This window comes from Euprymna scolopes, chromosome 28, assembly GCF_053919585.1.
Source record: "Euprymna scolopes isolate OS-2025 chromosome 28, ASM5391958v1, whole genome shotgun sequence".
NCBI classification, from domain to species: domain Eukaryota; kingdom Metazoa; phylum Mollusca; class Cephalopoda; order Sepiida; family Sepiolidae; genus Euprymna; species Euprymna scolopes.
This window is the reverse complement of record NC_136509.1, coordinates 40033332-40054310: the sequence shown is the minus strand read 5'-3', so window position 1 is coordinate 40054310 and position 20979 is coordinate 40033332. Positions and strand designations below refer to the sequence as shown.

The 20979-nt window shown below is 34.9% G+C and overlaps 1 protein-coding gene across 1 annotated transcript in view; it reads left to right on the top strand.

Moving 5' to 3' along the window:
• Nucleotides 1-20979, top strand: part of LOC145249363 (carbonic anhydrase-related protein 10-like) — a gene marked incomplete at its 5' end in the record, with an annotated part of 1273381 nt that overhangs the window by 864435 nt on the left and 387967 nt on the right. Inside the window, one exon of the mRNA XM_080110936.1 lies at nucleotides 1890-2034. Coding sequence (XP_079967062.1) covers nucleotides 1890-2034 — 145 coding nt within the window. The remainder of the gene's footprint in view (nucleotides 1-1889; nucleotides 2035-20979) is intronic.

The window sequence follows — 20979 nt, the reverse complement described above, 5'->3', positions numbered from 1 at the left end:
GTTAGATCCATGTCCAAGGAATCTATATCTAAAATTTCAAGTGCGTAGACCCAAACTTGTCGGAGGAGTTTGGTAGAGTTCTCAAAGATCAAATCGTTGAACTTTGACCCCTTAATCGCCAAATTTCTGGCTGAAAACCGATCACATCGATTTTCCCAAATCTCAGTACCCTGTATATCAAATTTTGAGTCTGTAGCCTAAAAATTGACAGAGTTATTGCGTATGGAAATGTACACGGACACACACAGACACACACACGTTCACTTTTATATAGAGAGATAGATAGATAGATAGATAGATAGATAGATAGAAGATATATATAATCGATACATGTAAATAATGTCTATTACATTTCTTATCGAGTCAGTTTCGAATATTTTTCGAGAATCTCGAGTCAGTTCTACAAATGAGCGAATGCGTTTACGATTTGACAGCCATCATGTTCCTTTTTTCCCCTTTTTTATTAATTTTCTTCCTTTGAAGATTGTAACGCTGAGTATGGGGCAGCCAAACCAGCTGCCAAGATTACCATGCTTTTTATTGAAACCAACCGGGAGCACTTTTTAGTATCCTCGCTGTTCCCTTAAGTGCAATTGTCTGGATATCTTTTGCACTTGGTTTACCAGGAATATTAGTTAGGTAGAACTTGAAATGCAGTGTTCTGTAATTTGCGATACGGGGTGCCAATTTTTTAATCGTAATACTAACCTAACACAAAACATAACCGAGCCTTTTCTGTGTTTAGTATTCCGCGCGTTTTATACGCTGTTTCGCTGTTTTCACATTTTTACGTGCAAGTGTTCATTAAGTTTTGAAGAAGGGATTTTGTGATGCCGCAAATTTTCTCGCGATTCACGTTTCACACGAAATAGCCAGAGGTCCAATCGGCCTTAAAGCCACCAGAGTCTAGAACATTCACATGTAACATGGCGCGGACGGTTATATTGCAAATGCCTACGAAATGACGTCCCCGGTAGAGAAAAGAAAAACTCTAGAAAGCAAAAAGAGGAAGATAATGGGAGAGTCATGGAGCACGGAACGAAAGAACGTCCGATATCACTAGAGTGACGTCACGCTAATATAACAATGACGACAATTGTCGTTGTTACAAAGAAAAAGCGCGTTTTGAAGTTTGTCTATATACATTTTGTGATGTATATACACATATATATGTATATATATATATATGTATATATATATATGTATATACATATATATGTATATACATGATAGATATATGTATCTACATATATATATGTATATATATATATGTATATACACATATATATGTATATATATATGTGTATATACACACATATATATGCATATATATATATATATATATATATATATATATATATATATATATATATATATATATATATATATATATATATATATATATATATATATACACGTAGGTTTCGGAAGCAAGTCGTTATGGAGGCGAATATGGTTAAATACGACGACGGAGTTTTTCTTTTTCTTATTATTTTTCTGTTTTTTGAAACAAAGAAATGCTCGGCCGATCGGGAAAATTAATAGAAAAATATTTAAAAGTAACCTCTGTCGTATTTAACAAGACTTTCGTCAAGATATATATATGTAACTGCGTTGGGGGAGAGGGGGAGTTAACTAGTGCGTTTTGATCGCCACACGTGTACATCGTTAATATTTTTACTTGCTTCGATTTATACATATATCAAAGCTAGTCTGCTTAATATATATATGTGTGTGTGTGTGTGTGTGAGAGAGAGAGAGAGAGAGAGAGAGAGACAGAGACAGAGACAGAGACATATACCTAAGCGACACTGGTGCTCTTGTGTAGCCACTGGTATACATTGTTAATATTTTTTGTTCATTCTGTTGTCATTTTTTTTTCTATCTAGTTGGTGAGAAGTACCAGACCCATCCCACGATGAAGAACAAGAAGTCTGGCCAAGATGTAACGGACAGACAGAAAGCTGACCTCAGGCCAGCCAGGGGACAATTTGGCCACCGCAGGCATGACGTGGAACAGGAGGAGGGGAAGATGTAAATATATTTTATTTGCTTATTCTTTCTATTTTGTCTGTGAAGCATTTAAAATAATGGCGGAAGTGTATATAACCAAGACTTGTTTGTTTCACTAGTTTTTTCTTCTTTTAACCCCAAGTGTATTTATTAATGAACGCGTGCTTTACAAGTACATCTTGTGGAATATATATTTATTGCATATGCAGAGGTATTTATTGTTTGACGCAGATATACATAGAGTAGCTTGCAGGCACACACACACACACACTCACACACTCACGCACATATGTATGCATATGCATTTATTTTTATTTACTTTACAAAGGCATTTATATGTTGCTACACATTCATGGGCATGTTTCCGTCAGTCACAAGTGATTAGAAACCTCTTCAGGCGATATTGCTTAGACAAAAGTAAAAGTCTGTACGCCTGAAGGGGTCTCTAGTTACTTGTACCTGGCTGAGCAAAACATGCTCATGAATGTGCGGCTACGTATAAATACTCATGTAAAACAAATAAAACCTATATCTTGCTCTAATCCGATATTGAGCACTTTTACACTAACGTCGTTAGAGCTTCATTGGTTGCTTCACCTCTGAAAAATATCAACCTGGAAAAATTATATATATATATATATATATATATATATATATATATATATATATATATATATATATATATATATTTGGCATCCCCATACATTACTGTATCACAACTCATCAGTGCGGCTAGCCATACACCTTACCCCAGCCGTGTATCGAACCTACAACCGTAAATATTTCTCCTCGGGTGTGTATTAAATCCACACCCGCCCGTCGCAGACAGTGCTCAACCACACATCTGTTTACAAATAAATAGTGGGCTTCGCTTATGCATATATATGTATATACGTATGTGTGAATATATATATATATATACATATCTATATATCTATATCTATATATATATATATATATATATATATATATATATCGCCGCTGAACAGGCAAGCTTTCGCTGCCCACTTCTCTTCTGTATGGAGTGAAGTTCAGTGTCTTGTACGCAAATAAAAAAGAAATCGTGTTCCGACCTTTCCAGGGAGATGCAGACTTCCTACTATCATAGAGATGTAAAGACATTTTACGCTTTGCTCCGCCTCTGATCCGAAATCTTCTTCAACTACACCACTCCTGGCGAAGGATGGGAGAACCTTACTGAAAACCTCAGATGAAATTATGCATAGATGGTATGAGCACTTTCGTGATCTTTTCACAACCTATCCAATGTTGACGTTGCCGCAAGAGAAGTATCCCTGAGTGCTCCTTTCGTCCGGAACTTGATGCTGAACAGAATCCTGTAGAGACAGTTCACTGCATAAAACAAATAAAATCTAATATGGGATGGATGCCATTCCTGTTGAGCTGCTTAAACATGATGTTGTCAATGTATATTGTGCGGTCCACTATTTGATACTGTGAGTATGACAAGGTGACCCAGTTATCCAAGACTAGATAGTTGCCATCCTGATTATGATGTACAAACGGATAAAGGTGTAATGTATAAGGTTTTATTGTGGAAATTATCGAGTTATCTCAATATATATATATATATATATATATTTACCAGTGGTGAAAAAAAAACCGGACTAAAGTGCTCAATGTGTAGTCAGAGCAGTATATAAGAAATGTATTACTGTGAGTCCAGAATGAGTTTACAAATTGTTTCAACTAGAGGAAAATCCTCAAAGAGAGGAAAAATTCAACTCTATGAATTCTGATGATGCTAGTTGAATTTTTCCTCTCTTTGAGGATTTTCCTCTAGTTGAAACAATTTGTAAACTCATTCTGGACTCACAGTAATAAATTTCCTATATATATATATATATATATATATATATATATATATATATATATATATATATATATATATATATATATATATATAAAGCTGAACGTCTGTGTGTGTGTCTGGTCACGAATAGACTCCTATATGGTTGACTATTATAGAAAACTGATCACATATAATGACTGAACATTATCGAGACACAGGAATGGGTATGTTTGATCTGGCATAATGATGATTCATTAAAATTGTGGGCTCTTCGTACGCACCTGGTCCACAAAGTATGGAAATAACAAACTTAAAAATTAAAAAAAAAAACGTTTACAAGTGTTATTGATATAGATGTACATAAGAATACTTTGATAAGTATGGTTTAACTTAAATAGGATGGTATAATAAAATTATGGGGTCTGCGTTCGCGCTTGGCCTCCATAGAATGGAAATAGGCACAAACTTTAATAAAGACTTTTCATGTCTACCTGAGTAAATATACTTTGATAATTATGTTTCAGTTTAAAAAAATATGGTATAATAAAATTATGGGGTGTTCGTTTGCGCCTGATCTCCATAGAATGGATATATGTCATAAAGTTTAACAAGGTTTTTTAATATAGATCCACAGAATATTGTGATAAGTGTTTCAATGTGAACAGTTATGGTATAAAAAATGATGGGGTTTATCTATTTTTTTACTTTCATCATATTTTGCTTTGGTTTTGATGCCCCTAAATTCAACTCAAATTTATAACCCTTCCTTTTCATAACCTATCATACTTTCATAAATCAGAGTTCATTTTCTGTAGGCTGTTTTTGAACCCAGTCAACGACGGTACTTTTGCTAGTATATATATATATATATATATATATATATATATATATATATATATATATATACTAGCATTTACGCCTGGCGTTACTCCTGCCCTATATATTGTTAATACTTTATGTGCATATATATGCATATATATATATATATATATATATATATATATGTATATCTTAAAAGGTTTGAGTCATGTCCGAGTAACCTACTTCTAAAATTTCAAGTGTTTTGGCCTAAAATTGGCGGGGGAATTTGGTAGAGTCTGCAAAGGTCGACTCTTTGAATTTTAACCTCTTGGCAGCCAAAATTTCGGCAAAAAACTGATTATAAAGCTTGCTGCATGTCTGAATATCTTTATGTAAAAATGTACTTTTTTTTTACTTTGACCTCTTGGAAGCCTTGCGCTATGTTTAAATACACATGCTTAAATCATTCGTTGACATCTATGCTGATGACACGACCATCTACGGCAACACATCAAAGGCTGTAAATGACAAAGTTCTCTCTGATTCTGTCTCCTCTGATCTCGAGCGCGTGGTTCAGTGGGGGAAGACGTGGCTGGTTACCTTTAATGCATCTAAAACCAAACTCCTATCTTTACATCATCAACGCTCTGATCCCCATCTGGCATCAATTGAAATGGATGGCTCTCGTCTAGGAGAAGCCCCATGTTTTGACAAGCTTCTGGGTTTGACCTTTACTCCTGATCTGAAATGGAACACCTACATCAAGTCTGTTGCCAAGGTCGCTGGAAAGATGGTGGGATCCTTCTACCGCTCCAGAAGATATCTCACTACTGATGCAATTCTCTATCTATATAAAAGCCAAGCACGTCCAAGGATTGAATACTGCTGCCATATCTGGTCAGGAGCTGCTAAAAACAGCCTATCCTGCCTTGACAGAGTACAAAATAGACTTCGGTGCTTAGTGGGGGATGCCCTTTTCTCTTCCCTGCCACCTCTCTCTCACAGAAGAGACGTTGCGAGCCTATCCTTGTTTTATCGTTATTTCGATGGCAGGTGCTCGTCTGAACTCCAATCTCTGGCCCCCCCTCGCCAATCTTTCACGAAAAACACCCGTCTAGCTGAATCCACTGTGAAAAATTTTCCCCACTCTTTATCTGTGCCTAAATCAAAACGTAGATTCCATGAACAAAGCTTCTTTCTTAGAACTGCACGCCTGTGGAACTCTGTTCCGTCTGCCTGCTTCCCACCGGACTACAACCTGGATGTCTTCAAGTCCAACGTAAACAAATTCCTGATGAACCACCCCCTTAAGTATACACCTCATTAAATCTCCACACTAACGTACTGTACTTGCAATAACATTTATCCCTGAGTGACTTCCGGGCCTTGATAAGTGGTGACCACCGTGTAAAAAAAAATACACTTTAAGTAAAATCTCAAATTGTTAGAGCAAAAATTAGCGGAGTAATTTTATAGAGACCGCAGATATCAATATTTTAGATAGATATTCTTCAAGATTTAAAATATTCCAAAGTAAAAAAAATTAGCAAGATATTATTTTATTCAATTTAGGTAAATAAAATTACAATTAGTCGCGACAATAAATCTTCTGTTTCAGTCTAAAAAGACTTCATCAGGAGACAAAACCCACCTCTGCTCGTAGTCAGGGGATTATCTGTAATTAAAATTAAAACCAAGTAGGAATGTCCTTTGTTGGTTTTATGGCTCAACAAAGACCATGTCTCGACTAAGTCCAGAGGCTTTTTTTTTTCGCCTGATGAAGTACTTTTAGACTGAAGCAGTAGATCTATTGTCAGGACTAATTGTAATTTTGATTACCTAAATTTAATAGAATAACATATATATATATATATTATAAATTTTAAAAATATATAACAGATTTATATAATTAAAGATAGATACTTATAAGACGACGTTGTTTATAGTCAACTATAGAAATCGGGCTCACATTGCCGTTTATTAGCTCAGTATTTATTATTAGATATCTTAATATTAGCTATATACGTTGAAAGAGTTGCAATATATAATGAATACATAATACCATTAATCAAACTTAAATTATATTATGCATTTTAGTATATATTATATCTGTGTATTAATAAAGAATCTGCAGAAATTCCCCTCAGGACAAAAGTATCGTAGGTTTGCAACAACAGATGCCACATACAAATGCAATGCATCTTATGTAGCTTTCTAACGCCATTTTAGACATTCAGTCGTGATAATAAAATACTACATTGCATCCTACGAGCAACAGCATTACAATGGCAACATTTTAAGGGAGTCCCTATTTTTCTCCTTAAATATTTAGTCCTATCATTGCTATCAGTTGTCACAGGGATTGATTCTACACGTTCCACATATTGTGTTATTACGACCTACCGTAATTGGCTAAAACACACATAGACCTAACATAATCTTTCCAAGTTCTGATTCATTCGTTAGTACAGTGGTAACGTCACCAGCTTAGAATGCTATTGATTTACTTTCGGTTTCGATTTTAGCTGATCGCACCCAAATCCTTCTTTCTTTTTTTCTTTATTTATTTTATTTTATTTTTTTTTGTTTGTTACTTTTGAAATCACGACTCAACAATAATATATACGAAATCTGGACAAATCAAAAGAACATATTAAAGCTTATTTTACGCCCGGACAAAGCCTGACGTCGCCCGCTAGTAAAGAATAAAGATCAAAACGTCTATTGAAGTCAAAATCAAATAAATAAAAATAGAGAAGAATCTATATATTAATAAGATAGTGTATGCGTCCTGCTTATATCTTTTTTCTTCTAGGTGACTATCGTTTAATTGTTATAACCTTACATTGCTTGTAATAAATAATTTTACCAAGAATTCTTCATAAGTTTTGGTTTCGTTTTCGATTATAGATGAAGGAATACAAGTTATATACATTTTTCTTCCTAAGTTTTAGTTTCGGTTTCGATTCAAGCTGATGCACCCAAGTCATATGGATATATATATATATATATATATTTTTATGAAATCACAATTTTATCCCATATAAGAATCGATAGGAAATTGACTCTATAATAATATATTCGAAATATGTATGAATTAAAATATCATATTTAAGCGTATTTTACGACCGGGCTACGCCGGGCGTCCCTGCTACCTTAGATATATACTTTTGCAGTTTTAACAAAAGTGCTACGATAATATCGGGGCGTCTCCATTTACGTTGAACATCCACAGAATGCCAACAGCAATTGATTACATATGAAAAAGTTCGCTGTGGAATTTCCACAGGTCACGCTAGTTTATAGAAATCGAACAATTCTTTAGCAAAATCTAGGATTTTATTTACATTTTATATATGTGTATGTACGGCGGGGGTGTAAAAATGTCATTATACTTTGTTATGATTATGTAAGACATATTTAATCTCTTGACATCTTGCTACAATTCCTCTGAGGTGTGTGTGTGTGTGTGTGTGTGTGTGTGTGTGTGTGTGTGTGTGTGTGTGTGTGTGTGTGTGTGTGTGTGTGTGAGAAACTTGCTCTGAGAATACGTATGAATATTTATGAAGCGAATTCTCTTCGCTTTGATCCAATAAATCCTGACAATGTGGGGAAGACATGCTTCAGATCACGGAAATCATTTTGGGATCGAGGCTACATGTGAAAATTTACAACTATTTCAACGCTTAAGACTTACATATTTATCTAGTTGGACAGATTTTTTTTTCATGCTACCACTGTAAGAAACGAACATCATCTAGGTTTCTTAAATTTGGTTGAAATATGATTTACCTGCGATACATCTTGTGCATGAATAAAGTTTCCGACATCCATGCTCTATTAAACTTAAGTGCTATGTAAATATCTTATGAAAACATTTTATATTACTTTTTTTATACATAGTTTTTAGTTACCTGGACAAAATGTCTCTCCAAAAAGTGTATTTGTTTTTTATGTAAGTTATGCATAAAGAAAATGTAGTCAATTTTCATGGAGTTTCAATGACAGAAATTTTCAGCAGTTTTTTTCTTTGAATCATCGGTGAAAATCAATTTACGATTTCGCAATATTCGTTTACCATTGCGTTTATCGCTTAAATAGTTATAGTTTTTTTTTATTAAGAGTTAATATGTTTCTTCATGATTTCAGTATTTTTCTACTGTGATTAGTTATTACGCGCATTATATTAAATGTCATACATATATATACATATATATGTACATATATATGTATATATATATTTATATATACATATATATACGCATATATATACATATATATTTATATATATACATAAATTTACGTATATATATATATACATATATATTTATATATATACATAAATTTACGTATATATATACATACATATTTATATCTTTGTATATACGTATCTATATATATACATATATATATATACTTATATATACATATATATTTATATATAAGTATATACGTATATATGAGGGTCTTCAATAAATTTTAAGACTTTTTTGTACATTGTCATAGACTCTTGAAAATTCATTATGTTATTGCTGTACATTTTATTCGATAACTGACCAAATTTTATGATTTCAATTTCAAAAGAACAGCTACAGCAGGAATTAGAATACACCCTACTACAGCCTCATTGTCAGAGCTGATGAATTTCAGGGGTAATCAATGCGAGGACACTTTATAAGAACGATGCGCAATGAAATTCGATTTTAAACTTGAGAAAATGACACAGGAACGTATGGAATCCTTCAGACTGCTTTTGGACCATCTTGCATGAATCCAGCATCAGTTTTTGAGTAGCATAATTTATTCAAGGAAAGCAGAGAATCTGTGAAGGATGATGAGAGGTGTGGAACGAATAAGGAATCAGAACACTAGAGTTGATTGGCCAAATAAAGAATTTCATGGATTAGGACCGTCTATAGAGACAATAAGTGCACAGTTTTGATGTCAGTGTTATTATTTGCGAGGAACTGAAGATGCGGATGATTTGTGCGAAGTTTATCCTAAGGATGCTGAGAAATGATCAGACTATTTAACCAAGACTGCAATCAAGAAATTTTCTCGTCCTTCCTATAGTGCAGACCTTGAATTTTGTTACTTCCTTAAGCTAAAATTAAACCTTAGAGGCTGTCGTTAGGGGATAATTGAAGTGATGGAAAGAAACTGTGACGAGAGTCATAAACACGCTCACATGATGACTTCCATATGGTCAGGCAAAAGTTGTTCGTACGATACAAATGCATTGCAACTGGAGGAGGTTACTTTGAAGAGGACTAGAGTTCCATGCGTGTACTATCAATAAAAGTACCCATACAGAAAATCTCTGGAAAATTATTTAAGGCAACTCGTATATACATATGTATACGATGTTGATACCGCCGTTCAGTCCATACAGACAATAGATACCCACTGTAAGGAAAGCTGTGCGTGTAATTTTGAGGCAAGGGTTCCGCAATCTCTAACTACATCTCTCCTGAATAGGCACTGCTTGGGTTCAGTAGCAATGGGGAGTGCTAACCGACTGGAAACAATGCTCAGATAAATGAAGATCACATAGAGAACCTGGAATTTCCAAATAATCACCAATTTTAGTACTGACCAAGCTCCACGTAGTTTAACTTCGGTGATCTAACGAGAATCTGTGTGTCAATATATATATATATATATATATATATATATATATATATCACATTGCGTAATCACATTGACACATAGATTCTTGTTAGATAAACGAAGTTAAACTACGTCACAGCCAGAAAATTATTGCTGCGACATTGTTTGGCTGTGAAAATAATTATATATATATATGTGTGTGTGTGTGTGTGTGTGTGTGTGTGTGTGTGTGTAGTAATTTATAAAATATATATGGCGATTAAGCTACACTGAATATTCGGCGTTTCATCCACTATAGGATTCGTCAGGCTTATGCGCGAATTCTGTGGTTGTTTCTTGCTTTTATATATGTTGAGGATTTTAGTTAGCCAATCAGCTTTCTAGTATCCACCGCACCCCTTCCTATCAGCCAATGGGCATGCATTTTATCGAACAAAGGATCTAGGTTAGTGGTTTAGAGCAGACGATTTTCCTCATTCCTCTCTTTTTTTTCTTTTTTTTATATATAAATATACATATGTGTACACACATACACGCACTCATACATACATACATACATACATACACACATTTTTTTTGCACAGTGATCACCACTTATTAAGGCCCGGAAACCACTCAGGGATAAGGGTTATTGCAAGTACATTACGTTAGTGTGGAGATTTGATGAAGTGTTTACTTAAGGGGGCGGTTCATTAGGAATTTGTTAACGTTGGACTTGAACACATCCAAGTTGTAGTCCGGTGGGAAGCAGGCAGACGGAACAGAGTTCCACATGCGTGCAGTTCTAAGAAAGAAGCTTTGTTCATGGAATCTACGTTTTGATTTAGGCACAGATATAGAGTGGGGGAAATTTTTCACAGTGGATTCAGCTAGACGGGTGTTTTTCGTGAAAGATTGGCGAGGGGGGACCAGAGATTTGAGTTCAGACGAGCACCTGCCATCGAAATAACGATAAAACAAGGATAGGCTCGCAACGTCTCTGGGAGAGAGGTTGCAGGGTAGAGAAAAGGGCATCCCCCACTAAGCCACGAAGTCTCTTTTGTACTCTGTCAAGGCAGGATAGGCTGTTTTTAGCAGTTCTTGCCCAGATATGGCAGCAGTATTCCATCCTTCGACGTACTTGGCTTTTATATAGATAGAGAATTGCATCAGTAGTGAGATATCTTCTGGAGCGGTAGAAGGATCCCACCATCTTTCTAGCGACCTTGGCAACAGACTTGATGTACGTGTTCCATTTCAGATCAGGAGTAAAGGTCAAACCCAGAAGCTTGTCAAAACACGGGGCCTCACCCAGACGAGAGCCATCCATTTCAATTGATGCCAGATGGGGATCAGATCGTTGATGATGTAAGGATAGGAGTTTGGTTTTGGATGCATTAAAGGTAACCAGCCACGTCTTCCCCCACTGAACCACGCGCTCGAGATCAGAGGAGACAGAATCAGAGAGAACTTTGTCATTTACAGCCTTTGATGTGTTGCCGTAGATGGTCGTGTCATCAGCATAGATGTCAACGAATGATTTAAGTATGTGTTTAGGGAGGTCATTGATGTAGATCAGGAAGAGAGTTGGGCCTAGGATTGACCCCTGATGGACTCCAGCATTTATATTGCAGGCCTCTGATTTTTCTCCATCTATCACTACTCTTATGAGCCTATCGGAGAGAAATGGTTTAATGATTGAGAAAACATTTCCAGTTATACCGTAGCTGGAAATCTTGTGAAGTAGACCCTTATGCCATACCTTGTCGAAGGCCTTTGATATGTCAAGAGCAATTGCCCTAGAAAGGAAGCCTTTGTCAAGAGATTCACTAATCCTGTGGGATATAACCGTCAGCACATCTGCGGTAGATCTTGCAGAGCGGAAACCATATTGTGTGTCACTAAGAAGGTTATTCCTGCTGAGGAGGTTGACTATTTCTCTATTTAATATGAATTCCAGAAACTTACTCATAACACACAAGAGACTTATTGGTCTGCACTGAGAGGGAGATGACTTATCACCTGAATTCTTAAATACAGGGCAAACTGATGAGGTCTTCCAGGGAGTCGGAAAGCACTTCTCCTTAAGGCAGCGCTTAAATAGTTTCGTAAGTATGGGAGCAAGTTCTAGTTGAAGCTTTTTTAATACTATAATTGGGATGCCATCAGGGTCAGTTGCTTTACTGGAATCTAGGTTCTTGATTAGCTTGGCGACCTCATGCACGGATATTTGTATGTTACCTAGCTTGTTCTGTGTTATAGGAGGAAATATGGGGAGTTGATGGCCTTCGTCGCATAGGTTAGAATTAGCTGCAAAGTTCTTTGCAAATAGTTTGGCCTTGTCTGACGCTGACGAGATAACCTCTGGTCCATTGATAATGGTTGGGATAGAACGCGCCTTCTGTTCAGGATCCTATTTGTTATTTGCCAAAACTGGTGGGAACCAAGCCGCTGATCAGCTACCTTGGATTTAACAGACTGGGCATATAGCTCTCTTACATTTTTTATTACTCTTTTACAGTGGTTGCTGGCAGTCCTGAAAGCAGCTTTAGTCTCAGTGCATCTATTACGTTGGTAGCTATGGAAAAAGTGATTTCTGTGCGCGTTAGCAGCAGCACATTCTGGGGAGAACCATGGCTGGCTGTTAGGTTTTTGTTGGAATTTTTTAGATGGTATGAATTGGTCTATGCCTACAATTAACCATTCGGTCAGATCTGATATTATAGAGGACACTTCCTTTTTGAACATGGAGTGCAGAGGTAAATCAGATATGAATGTACGGAAGCTATCCCAGTCAGCCATAGAGTATCGGTATACAGTACGGTGGAGAGGTACGTCTGGGGACTTCTTACATTTCGTTTTTATCTTAACTGATACGACGGAGTGGTCGGAGGATCCTAGAGGAGAATGAACGGAACATGAACATAGCTCAGGAGAAATTGAGAGAAAAAGGTCTAGGAGGCTTGCATATTGACCGGGTGTATTGGGCACACGGGTGGGTTCGCGAACAATCTGAGTGAGGTCATAAGCAATGGCAAAATCATGACAAAACCTCCACTCATCGTCTGTCTTATTTGAATGGGTCAGCCATTCCACGTTATGGACGTTGAAGTCACCACAGATGGGGATGTTAGCCGAGGGATGTGTAGACAGTATGTGGTCTATTTTCTCAGATGTGCTCTCAAAGATAGTAACTCCGCTGTTGTGAGGCCGATAGAGGGCAAATATAAATGCAGTGGTGTTAGCAAGTGCAACCCTGAAGCACCTATAGGGTAAATTAGGATCTTCTCTAGAGATATCCCTGCCACACGGGAAGCCATCCTTAATGTAGGCACATATTCCATGCCCATGGCGATCTTGGGGGTCAGATTTAGATGTTAAATTTGAGTATCCGTTAATTATGAACTCATCGAGGGAAGTGGTCGGCCCTATTCCAGTTTCACTTAGAAATAATATGTTCGGTTTCGTCTCCTGTAATTGGGTTTCAACCTCTGGAAGGTTGGAACGTAGACCCCTGATGTTGGAGAAGGAGACCTGGTAGTAGGGGTCTACGTTGGAAGATGGGGTTCTAGGTTTAATCGAGTTTTTATTCCGGAGATATTTCATGTTGAGCTTTTGGGATTTGTGGAATAGGTCGGCATACTTGGTTAGAGCAGTACAGAGAGGGAAAGTAAGAGAGAAAAAGACAGGAAATGTTTTTTGTAGCACACGAAAAGGTAACGCCGTAACAATTACCCACTAGTATGGCATCGAGAGGCCCCACCAGAGACTACTGCATGGTCCAGATCCACTCACCAAATGGCAATACAGCAGTCCCAGTACTTTGTGCCTGATGATAGGACAGCCTCCTTAGTGGTTAATCCAAGGATCAGGTCCATGACTATCAGGCGGATAATGTCAGCCCAGACAAAACGTTTACCTCCAGAACCCTTACTAGTAACATGGCCACAAGGACAGACAGAGACAGAAAACTTTCCGACATCTCAGACTACTGGTCACCAAGTACTACCGACCTTTAAGCAGCTTTTTCTTCAGCCTTTGTCAGAAAAATCACTCATTGAATGAGGACTGAGGGACAAATATATATATATATCGTGTATGTATATTCATGTTTATTTAATTTATTTATTTGTTTGTTTTCTATTGTTTTTGTTAGTTTTAAAAGCTATTTTGTATCGCTATCCTAGAGTAAGTTTTATTTTGTGAACACAATTGTTTGCTATTTCTCGTCTACAGTTTAATAGATTTTGGGGTTCTTTAAAATACAGGATAGCAAGTTTTTCATGGAGGCATAATTTATATGGGTCATCTAAATGTCTGCACGTGGTAGCTTGTCTTATTATTTTTCATTTGACTACCGGCGAATGTGTACACATATATATATTTATATATAATAAAAAAGAGCAGAAATGAGGAAAATTGTCTGCCTTAAACCACTAACCTAGATCCTTTGTTCGATAAAATGCATGCCCATTGGCTGATAGGAAGGGGCGCGGTTGATAATAGAAAGCTGATTGGCTAACTAAAATCCTCAACATATATAAAAGCAAGAAACAACCACAGAATTCGCGCATAAGCCTGACGAATCCTATAGTGGATGAAACGCCGAATATTCAGTGTAGCTTAATCGCCATATATATTTTATAAATTACTAACTAGCTCTACCTACGTATTGAGCACTTTTGAAGTAAATACTTAAGGTTTACGCATAAATCTATACTTTCGTATATTAATTTTATGTGAGTAAATAAAGTAGTTATATGTATATAAGTATATATATATAATTATTTCCATTATTTCCACAGCCAGACAATGTCGCAGCCATAGTTGTCTTGCTGAGGAAATAATTATATATTTTCTCAGATTCTGAAGGCTATATATATATATATATATATATATATATATATATATATATATATATATATATATATGATGAGAATAATAGAAATAGTATTCCGACAAAATAGAGAAATAAAAAGGAACACATTACTCGGTTTGTTCCTTTTTATTTCTCTTTTTCTCTCCCTTTCTCTCCCTCTCTCTCTCTCTCTCTCTCTCTTTATATATATAGTATTTTTGCTAAAATTAAGACAACAAAATATAAAATAAGAATATCATACGGTGTATTTTGTTATCTTTTGCACTTGTTTCATAACTATTTGGACAAATTTTATAATTACATAATTAAAATATATTCCAAACCAGCAACTCTTCAGGCACTAAAATACATTTGTCATATATTTGTAAATGTATTAATAATCTCTGTTTTAAGAGACCAATCAGTGGACTAACCTTGTTTCTCCACATTTTATTTATTTATTTATTTTAATTGGATAAGTATCCTACTTTCGTATGTCGCATGCTCTATTATTTAAACCGATAATTATTGAGCTTAATTAATTGAGTAGATTAACATTGACTTTGATTTATTGGAATATGAACATTGCCGGAAATCTCATATATAAAAATGTTTGTTAAAAAATGTAATAATATATATATATAATATATATATAATATATATATAATATATATATATATATAAAGTGTTAATTTTTATTACTGATTGAGGATTAATATGTTAAATTGAAAATTGAAAACTGAAAATTTTATTACAATTTTCAATTTTCTTTTGAAATCATGCAAGCTAGTAATTTTTTTATAGACCCAGAAGTTGCTAAGATTTAAAAATGAAAAATTAAATCACTTCTATGTCCTCTGTATATTTTAGTAATATATACGGATAAATAGTGAGTGCATACACTGGCGAAGCATATTATTTAATTATTTTTGACAAAGTGTATATACTAGAACCTAGACAGGTTTGTTTCTGCGTGAAGGCAGGATACTAGTACTACAAATGGTAAGTAACGGTGTTGCATAGGAGACATTTATATTGGAGATAGACGGGGTACATATTGATGAGGGGAGTTAGAGAGAGAAAGAGAGAGAAGAGACATTATAACATAGATTAGCGACTGAGATAGAGGGGTGATCAGTTCTTTTAACACATGAGAGGAGACAGTCATTACTTATGATAGAGAGGGGGACACATTACTTATGACGAAGAGAGGATGATTACACATTATCTTTGTTGTAGAAAGACGACACGAAGACGGTTACAAAAGATGATGTTCTTTTATTCCATTTGACCGGTCGAAATGATGATGACATCCAGGAGTTCAAAGTCGACTGCATGTTAAAACTTTCTCCCTCGCTTCCAAAGGGACCCTCTTCTGATCATATCAGCTCTGTCTCCTATCTTCGTCTCCAACTCTGTCTAACTCATCTTCGACTCTAGCTTCTATATTGAGAATTCATCTCTGTCATGACGTCATACGTGTGTCCAAAAACGAGCTCGACCCACGTGGCCTGAACATGCGTGGTTTGCACATGTTTCCAAACCATTTCTGCAGACAAAGAATTCTTACTAACCTATTTTTCCTAACCTATTTTTTAATATATTTAAATTGCATTGTTCTTTATTTTATCTGACCTTATTTTAATTCAGTTTTCATAAAAATAATTGAACAATTAAACTTCCTTTTCCAACAACATATCTAAATTATTTTATGTTAAACTGAACAATGCGAAATTCCATATTCCATTTCTGAATCTATTTCTGAACCTTGCTTACAGAGTTCGAATCTCGGCCTATCTAATGTTTTTCTTACTTACAAGAAAGGGGGAATCTTTCTTGTAACAAAATTAAGAAAATTGGATGAGAAATATATTTTAATTAGGAGAAAACAGTTGAGAGAAAAAGAAAAATTCGAAACAAACTACCAAGATTATAACGACTAAGGTTCGTAAATGATCTTCAGTTTATGTTTCACAATCTTCTGATTATATGTGCGATGTCGAGAATTATTAATCATTTATGTTTCATGAATAATGAGATAATTGTTCAACTCATACCACAAGACAGTTAATCAGAATACTGGTTTTAACAAAGATTTGTACCAACCAGTTGATTGTTGATTACAGATAAAATTTCCAGTTGTTTTCGAATATCACGTAGTACTATTGAGTAAGTCTCATTTATAAGTTTTGGTATGTTTTACCTGTGTAGTCAGCTCTACATGACATGAGAAGTTATAAACAAAATTTCGGTGTATCTTGGGCGCAAAAAAACAACAGAAATCGGATGTATTTTCATAGGAAAATAAATCTTAAAATATCTATAGATATCAATTCTAGTACAGTCACTTTTGGGGGTACCACACTCAATTTAATCAACAATATATCGAGCCCTATCATAAACTGAAGAATAATTTATTTTATTTATTTTACAAAGATAATATTTCTAATAACTATTCTGTAAAAATAATCAATAGTTTCATTTATCTACAAAGGAAATAAATTATCTAAGAAAGAACCACTGTTTAATAAAAATAAGATGAATTATGATGAGGATTTAGCAAGACTAGGATAGCCAATGGATCAGCTGGTGTTTATTACTATGACTTTGTATCATATAATAAGAATATGAGAGCAAATGTGAGAAATAAAGATGGTAGTAATAATGAAAACAAATTACCTAGTGATAGGAATAAATCTATGCGATCTAACACATTTAATTCAAATAATATTAATAAGATGAAAGAATCGGAGGCGTTACGCCATATGGTTTAATCCACCAGGCAGTAAGCATATTCTATTGGATATTAGAAAACATTCTTATATCATTGATATGAATTTTCTTACAGATAGTAAATAGCATAAGTTATATAAAATACTATCTTTTTCTATTTACAAAAATCTAATTGTATAATAGGATGAAATAACACTAAAATACAACGTGATGACGGCGGTGATCCTATCAATATTACTAATGTAACTGAAAACAACTGCAATTGTAGAAATAAGAAAAACTGCCTATTAACTGTAATGTTTTTAACTTCAAATGTAGTTTACAAATGTAGCGTAATCGCGGCAAATAACACTACAATTTTTCTCGAACGTTTTTAAAGGAAATATATAGAGAGAATTTGTGTTGTTTCAAAATTAAATCAAATTCTGAGTCTGATGAAGCTCGTACTGTTTTAGTTAAACGTGTTAGGGAATGAGTTTAAAATAATATTTTTTAATAAATCAACGTACAATACTTATAATCGAGGATTAATTCTGCGCGTATGTTTTTTTTCTGTAAAGAGAACGTTAATTCATTAGGCCTGTCTATTCATACAGGAATAGATATACTTTCACCCCTTTATTAACCATTCTTTTCGTTATATATATATATACATATATATATATATATATATATATATATATAATATTTTTTCTATCTTCTCAATTTAATTTTCACCCAATTAACCTTTATAGGTAATGTAATGCTATTAATTTTAAGAATTTTTTTTACGTCTGCGTCCTCCACTAATTTCACGGTTTACTAAGAAGAAAGAGAGAAAGATGGAGGAATACAGTGACATAGACAGTGTGAAAGATGGAAAAAAGAAAAAGAAACGGTGTGGGTGTAAAGTCATTATTGTCAGATGTCAACTCGCAAGTTAAGACAGAAGCTGACAAATTGAAAACCGAGTTACATTCAATGAATGGTCACCACTAATTAAAAAAAAATTATCCAGCATCCACGAAAATTCTGACCGATTTAAAAAAAAATGTTCATAAAATAAAAACGAATCAAGAATTACGTCAAATTTTATTTTCATTAGCAGTTGATTTTTTTTTCAAATTTCCATCAAGAAACAAGTTTATTTTCATTAGCAGTTGATTTTTTTTTCAAATTTCCATCAAGAAACAAGTTTATTTTCATTAGCAGTTGATTTTTTTTTCAAACTTCCATCAAGAAACAAGTTTATTTCTCCGATGTATAAAAGTTCCTTTTCCAGGTTTACTTAATTTAAAGATTGGTATGTACTGGGTGAAACGATAAAAGTGTCGCCCTAAAGAAAACAACACTACAGCTTTATTTTAAGACTTTTATTGTAAAAATCAATTTAGGCAACTTGATTATGTAGTAGAGATGAAATCTATTAAATGTAGCTGCCTTCAGCCTCAATCATCGCCTCGATATGGCTCCGGAACTGGGAGCATGCTTTTTCCACAAGCGTCCGCGGGAGCTCGGCGTATGGTGGGGATGAAGCTGACTTTGGTGTTGTGGGAGGTTATGTTGGTGATGTTCTCGACGTCAAAAGAATTAGTCCAGTAGGTTCGGGTCGGGGAAGGAAGAGCAGTGAGAAAGGAAGTAATAACTATTTCCGGCTTTACGTTGATGTGAACTCCAAAAACACATCCTTCATTTTGGGATGTTTCTCCACTATCTTTTACATAGTTCTGACAAGTTGCCACGTTTTGGGTTTCTTCCTTCTTTTTTTTAACATCAAAACACAAACTATCTCGTTTATTAATTTATTTATTGCGAACTATTATCCTCATCTTTTTTTAGTTATTGTTTGACGACGTTTCGGCCAACTATTCCTCTGGCATTCTTCAGGTGGTAACAGCGACGGGATAGGAACTCCGAATCTCCTAACTGCATTCTCAGCAACTATGCCATCCATAGTTGTTGTCATCTCACAACGTTTTGGACAAGTAAGCCTAAGGCCGGTTTTGGGTAGGATTGAAACCGCTATCTTCAGACAATTTTCACATGGAACCATAGACTTTACCACCTGACGAAGGCCAGAGGAATAGTTGGCCGAAACGTCGTGAAACAACAACTAAGAAAGATGAGGATAATAGTCCGCAATAAATAAATTAATAAATAATACGAATCTCAATAATGAATTCCAATAATATAATATATATATATATATATATATATATATATATATATATCCCATTCAGTACGGACCCGACAATGGAAGATCAGATAATATGTAAACGTGGATTCATAAGACCAAAACATCCAACCTTGATCGCACTTTGGAGCCCATGGCGCAATGGATAGACACGTTCCAGGTGAGAATTGTCTGAAAACATCGGTTTCAATACTACCCAAAGCCGGCCAGACCCTTACTTGGCCAAATCGTGGCGAGACGACAACAGCTATGAACGGCAGTAATTGCTGGGAATGGAGTTAGGAGATTCGGAGTTCCTATCCCGTCGAGCTTACCACCTGACGAAGGCCAGAGGAATAGTTTGCCGAAACGTCGTGAAACAACAACTAAGAAAGATCAGGATAATAGTCCGCAATAAATAAATTAGTAAACTTTTATTTAGTTGCCTGCATATCTAATTATATAATATATATTAAGAAGTTTATTTCAAGAATTTTAAATAAAAACAGTTGAAGTATAGTATCAATCTAAGTGCGACGAAAAACTATACTTTATATATACACTAGTATATATATACATACATACCTACATATATACATACATACATATACACACACACATATATTTATATATATATATAGCATTTTCCACCATTAAAATATTCTCAATAATGAATTCCAATTAAATAATGCATATATCTTTTATATATAAACGTTTTTTTACGTTCATTGAGTTTGCAATGGCTACATATTGCTTATCTCACGTCCCTTGGCTTCCGGACGTGGAGATAATCTCTTTTGGTTCTGCCGCTTGCAAAGCTCCTCACTCGATTGTGTCGTCTCTCAACTAAAACTTATGTGTGCATCTAAACCATTTGTCTATCTCATTTCGTCACCATCCATGTAGCTGACGAATTAAAACCAGCGGATGAAACTTGTCTGTATTTTGTTTATCTAAAAGTTAAGTGTCCTAAAAATCCTTACATGTTTTGTTTTGCAACATTCCGTATAATGTTACATG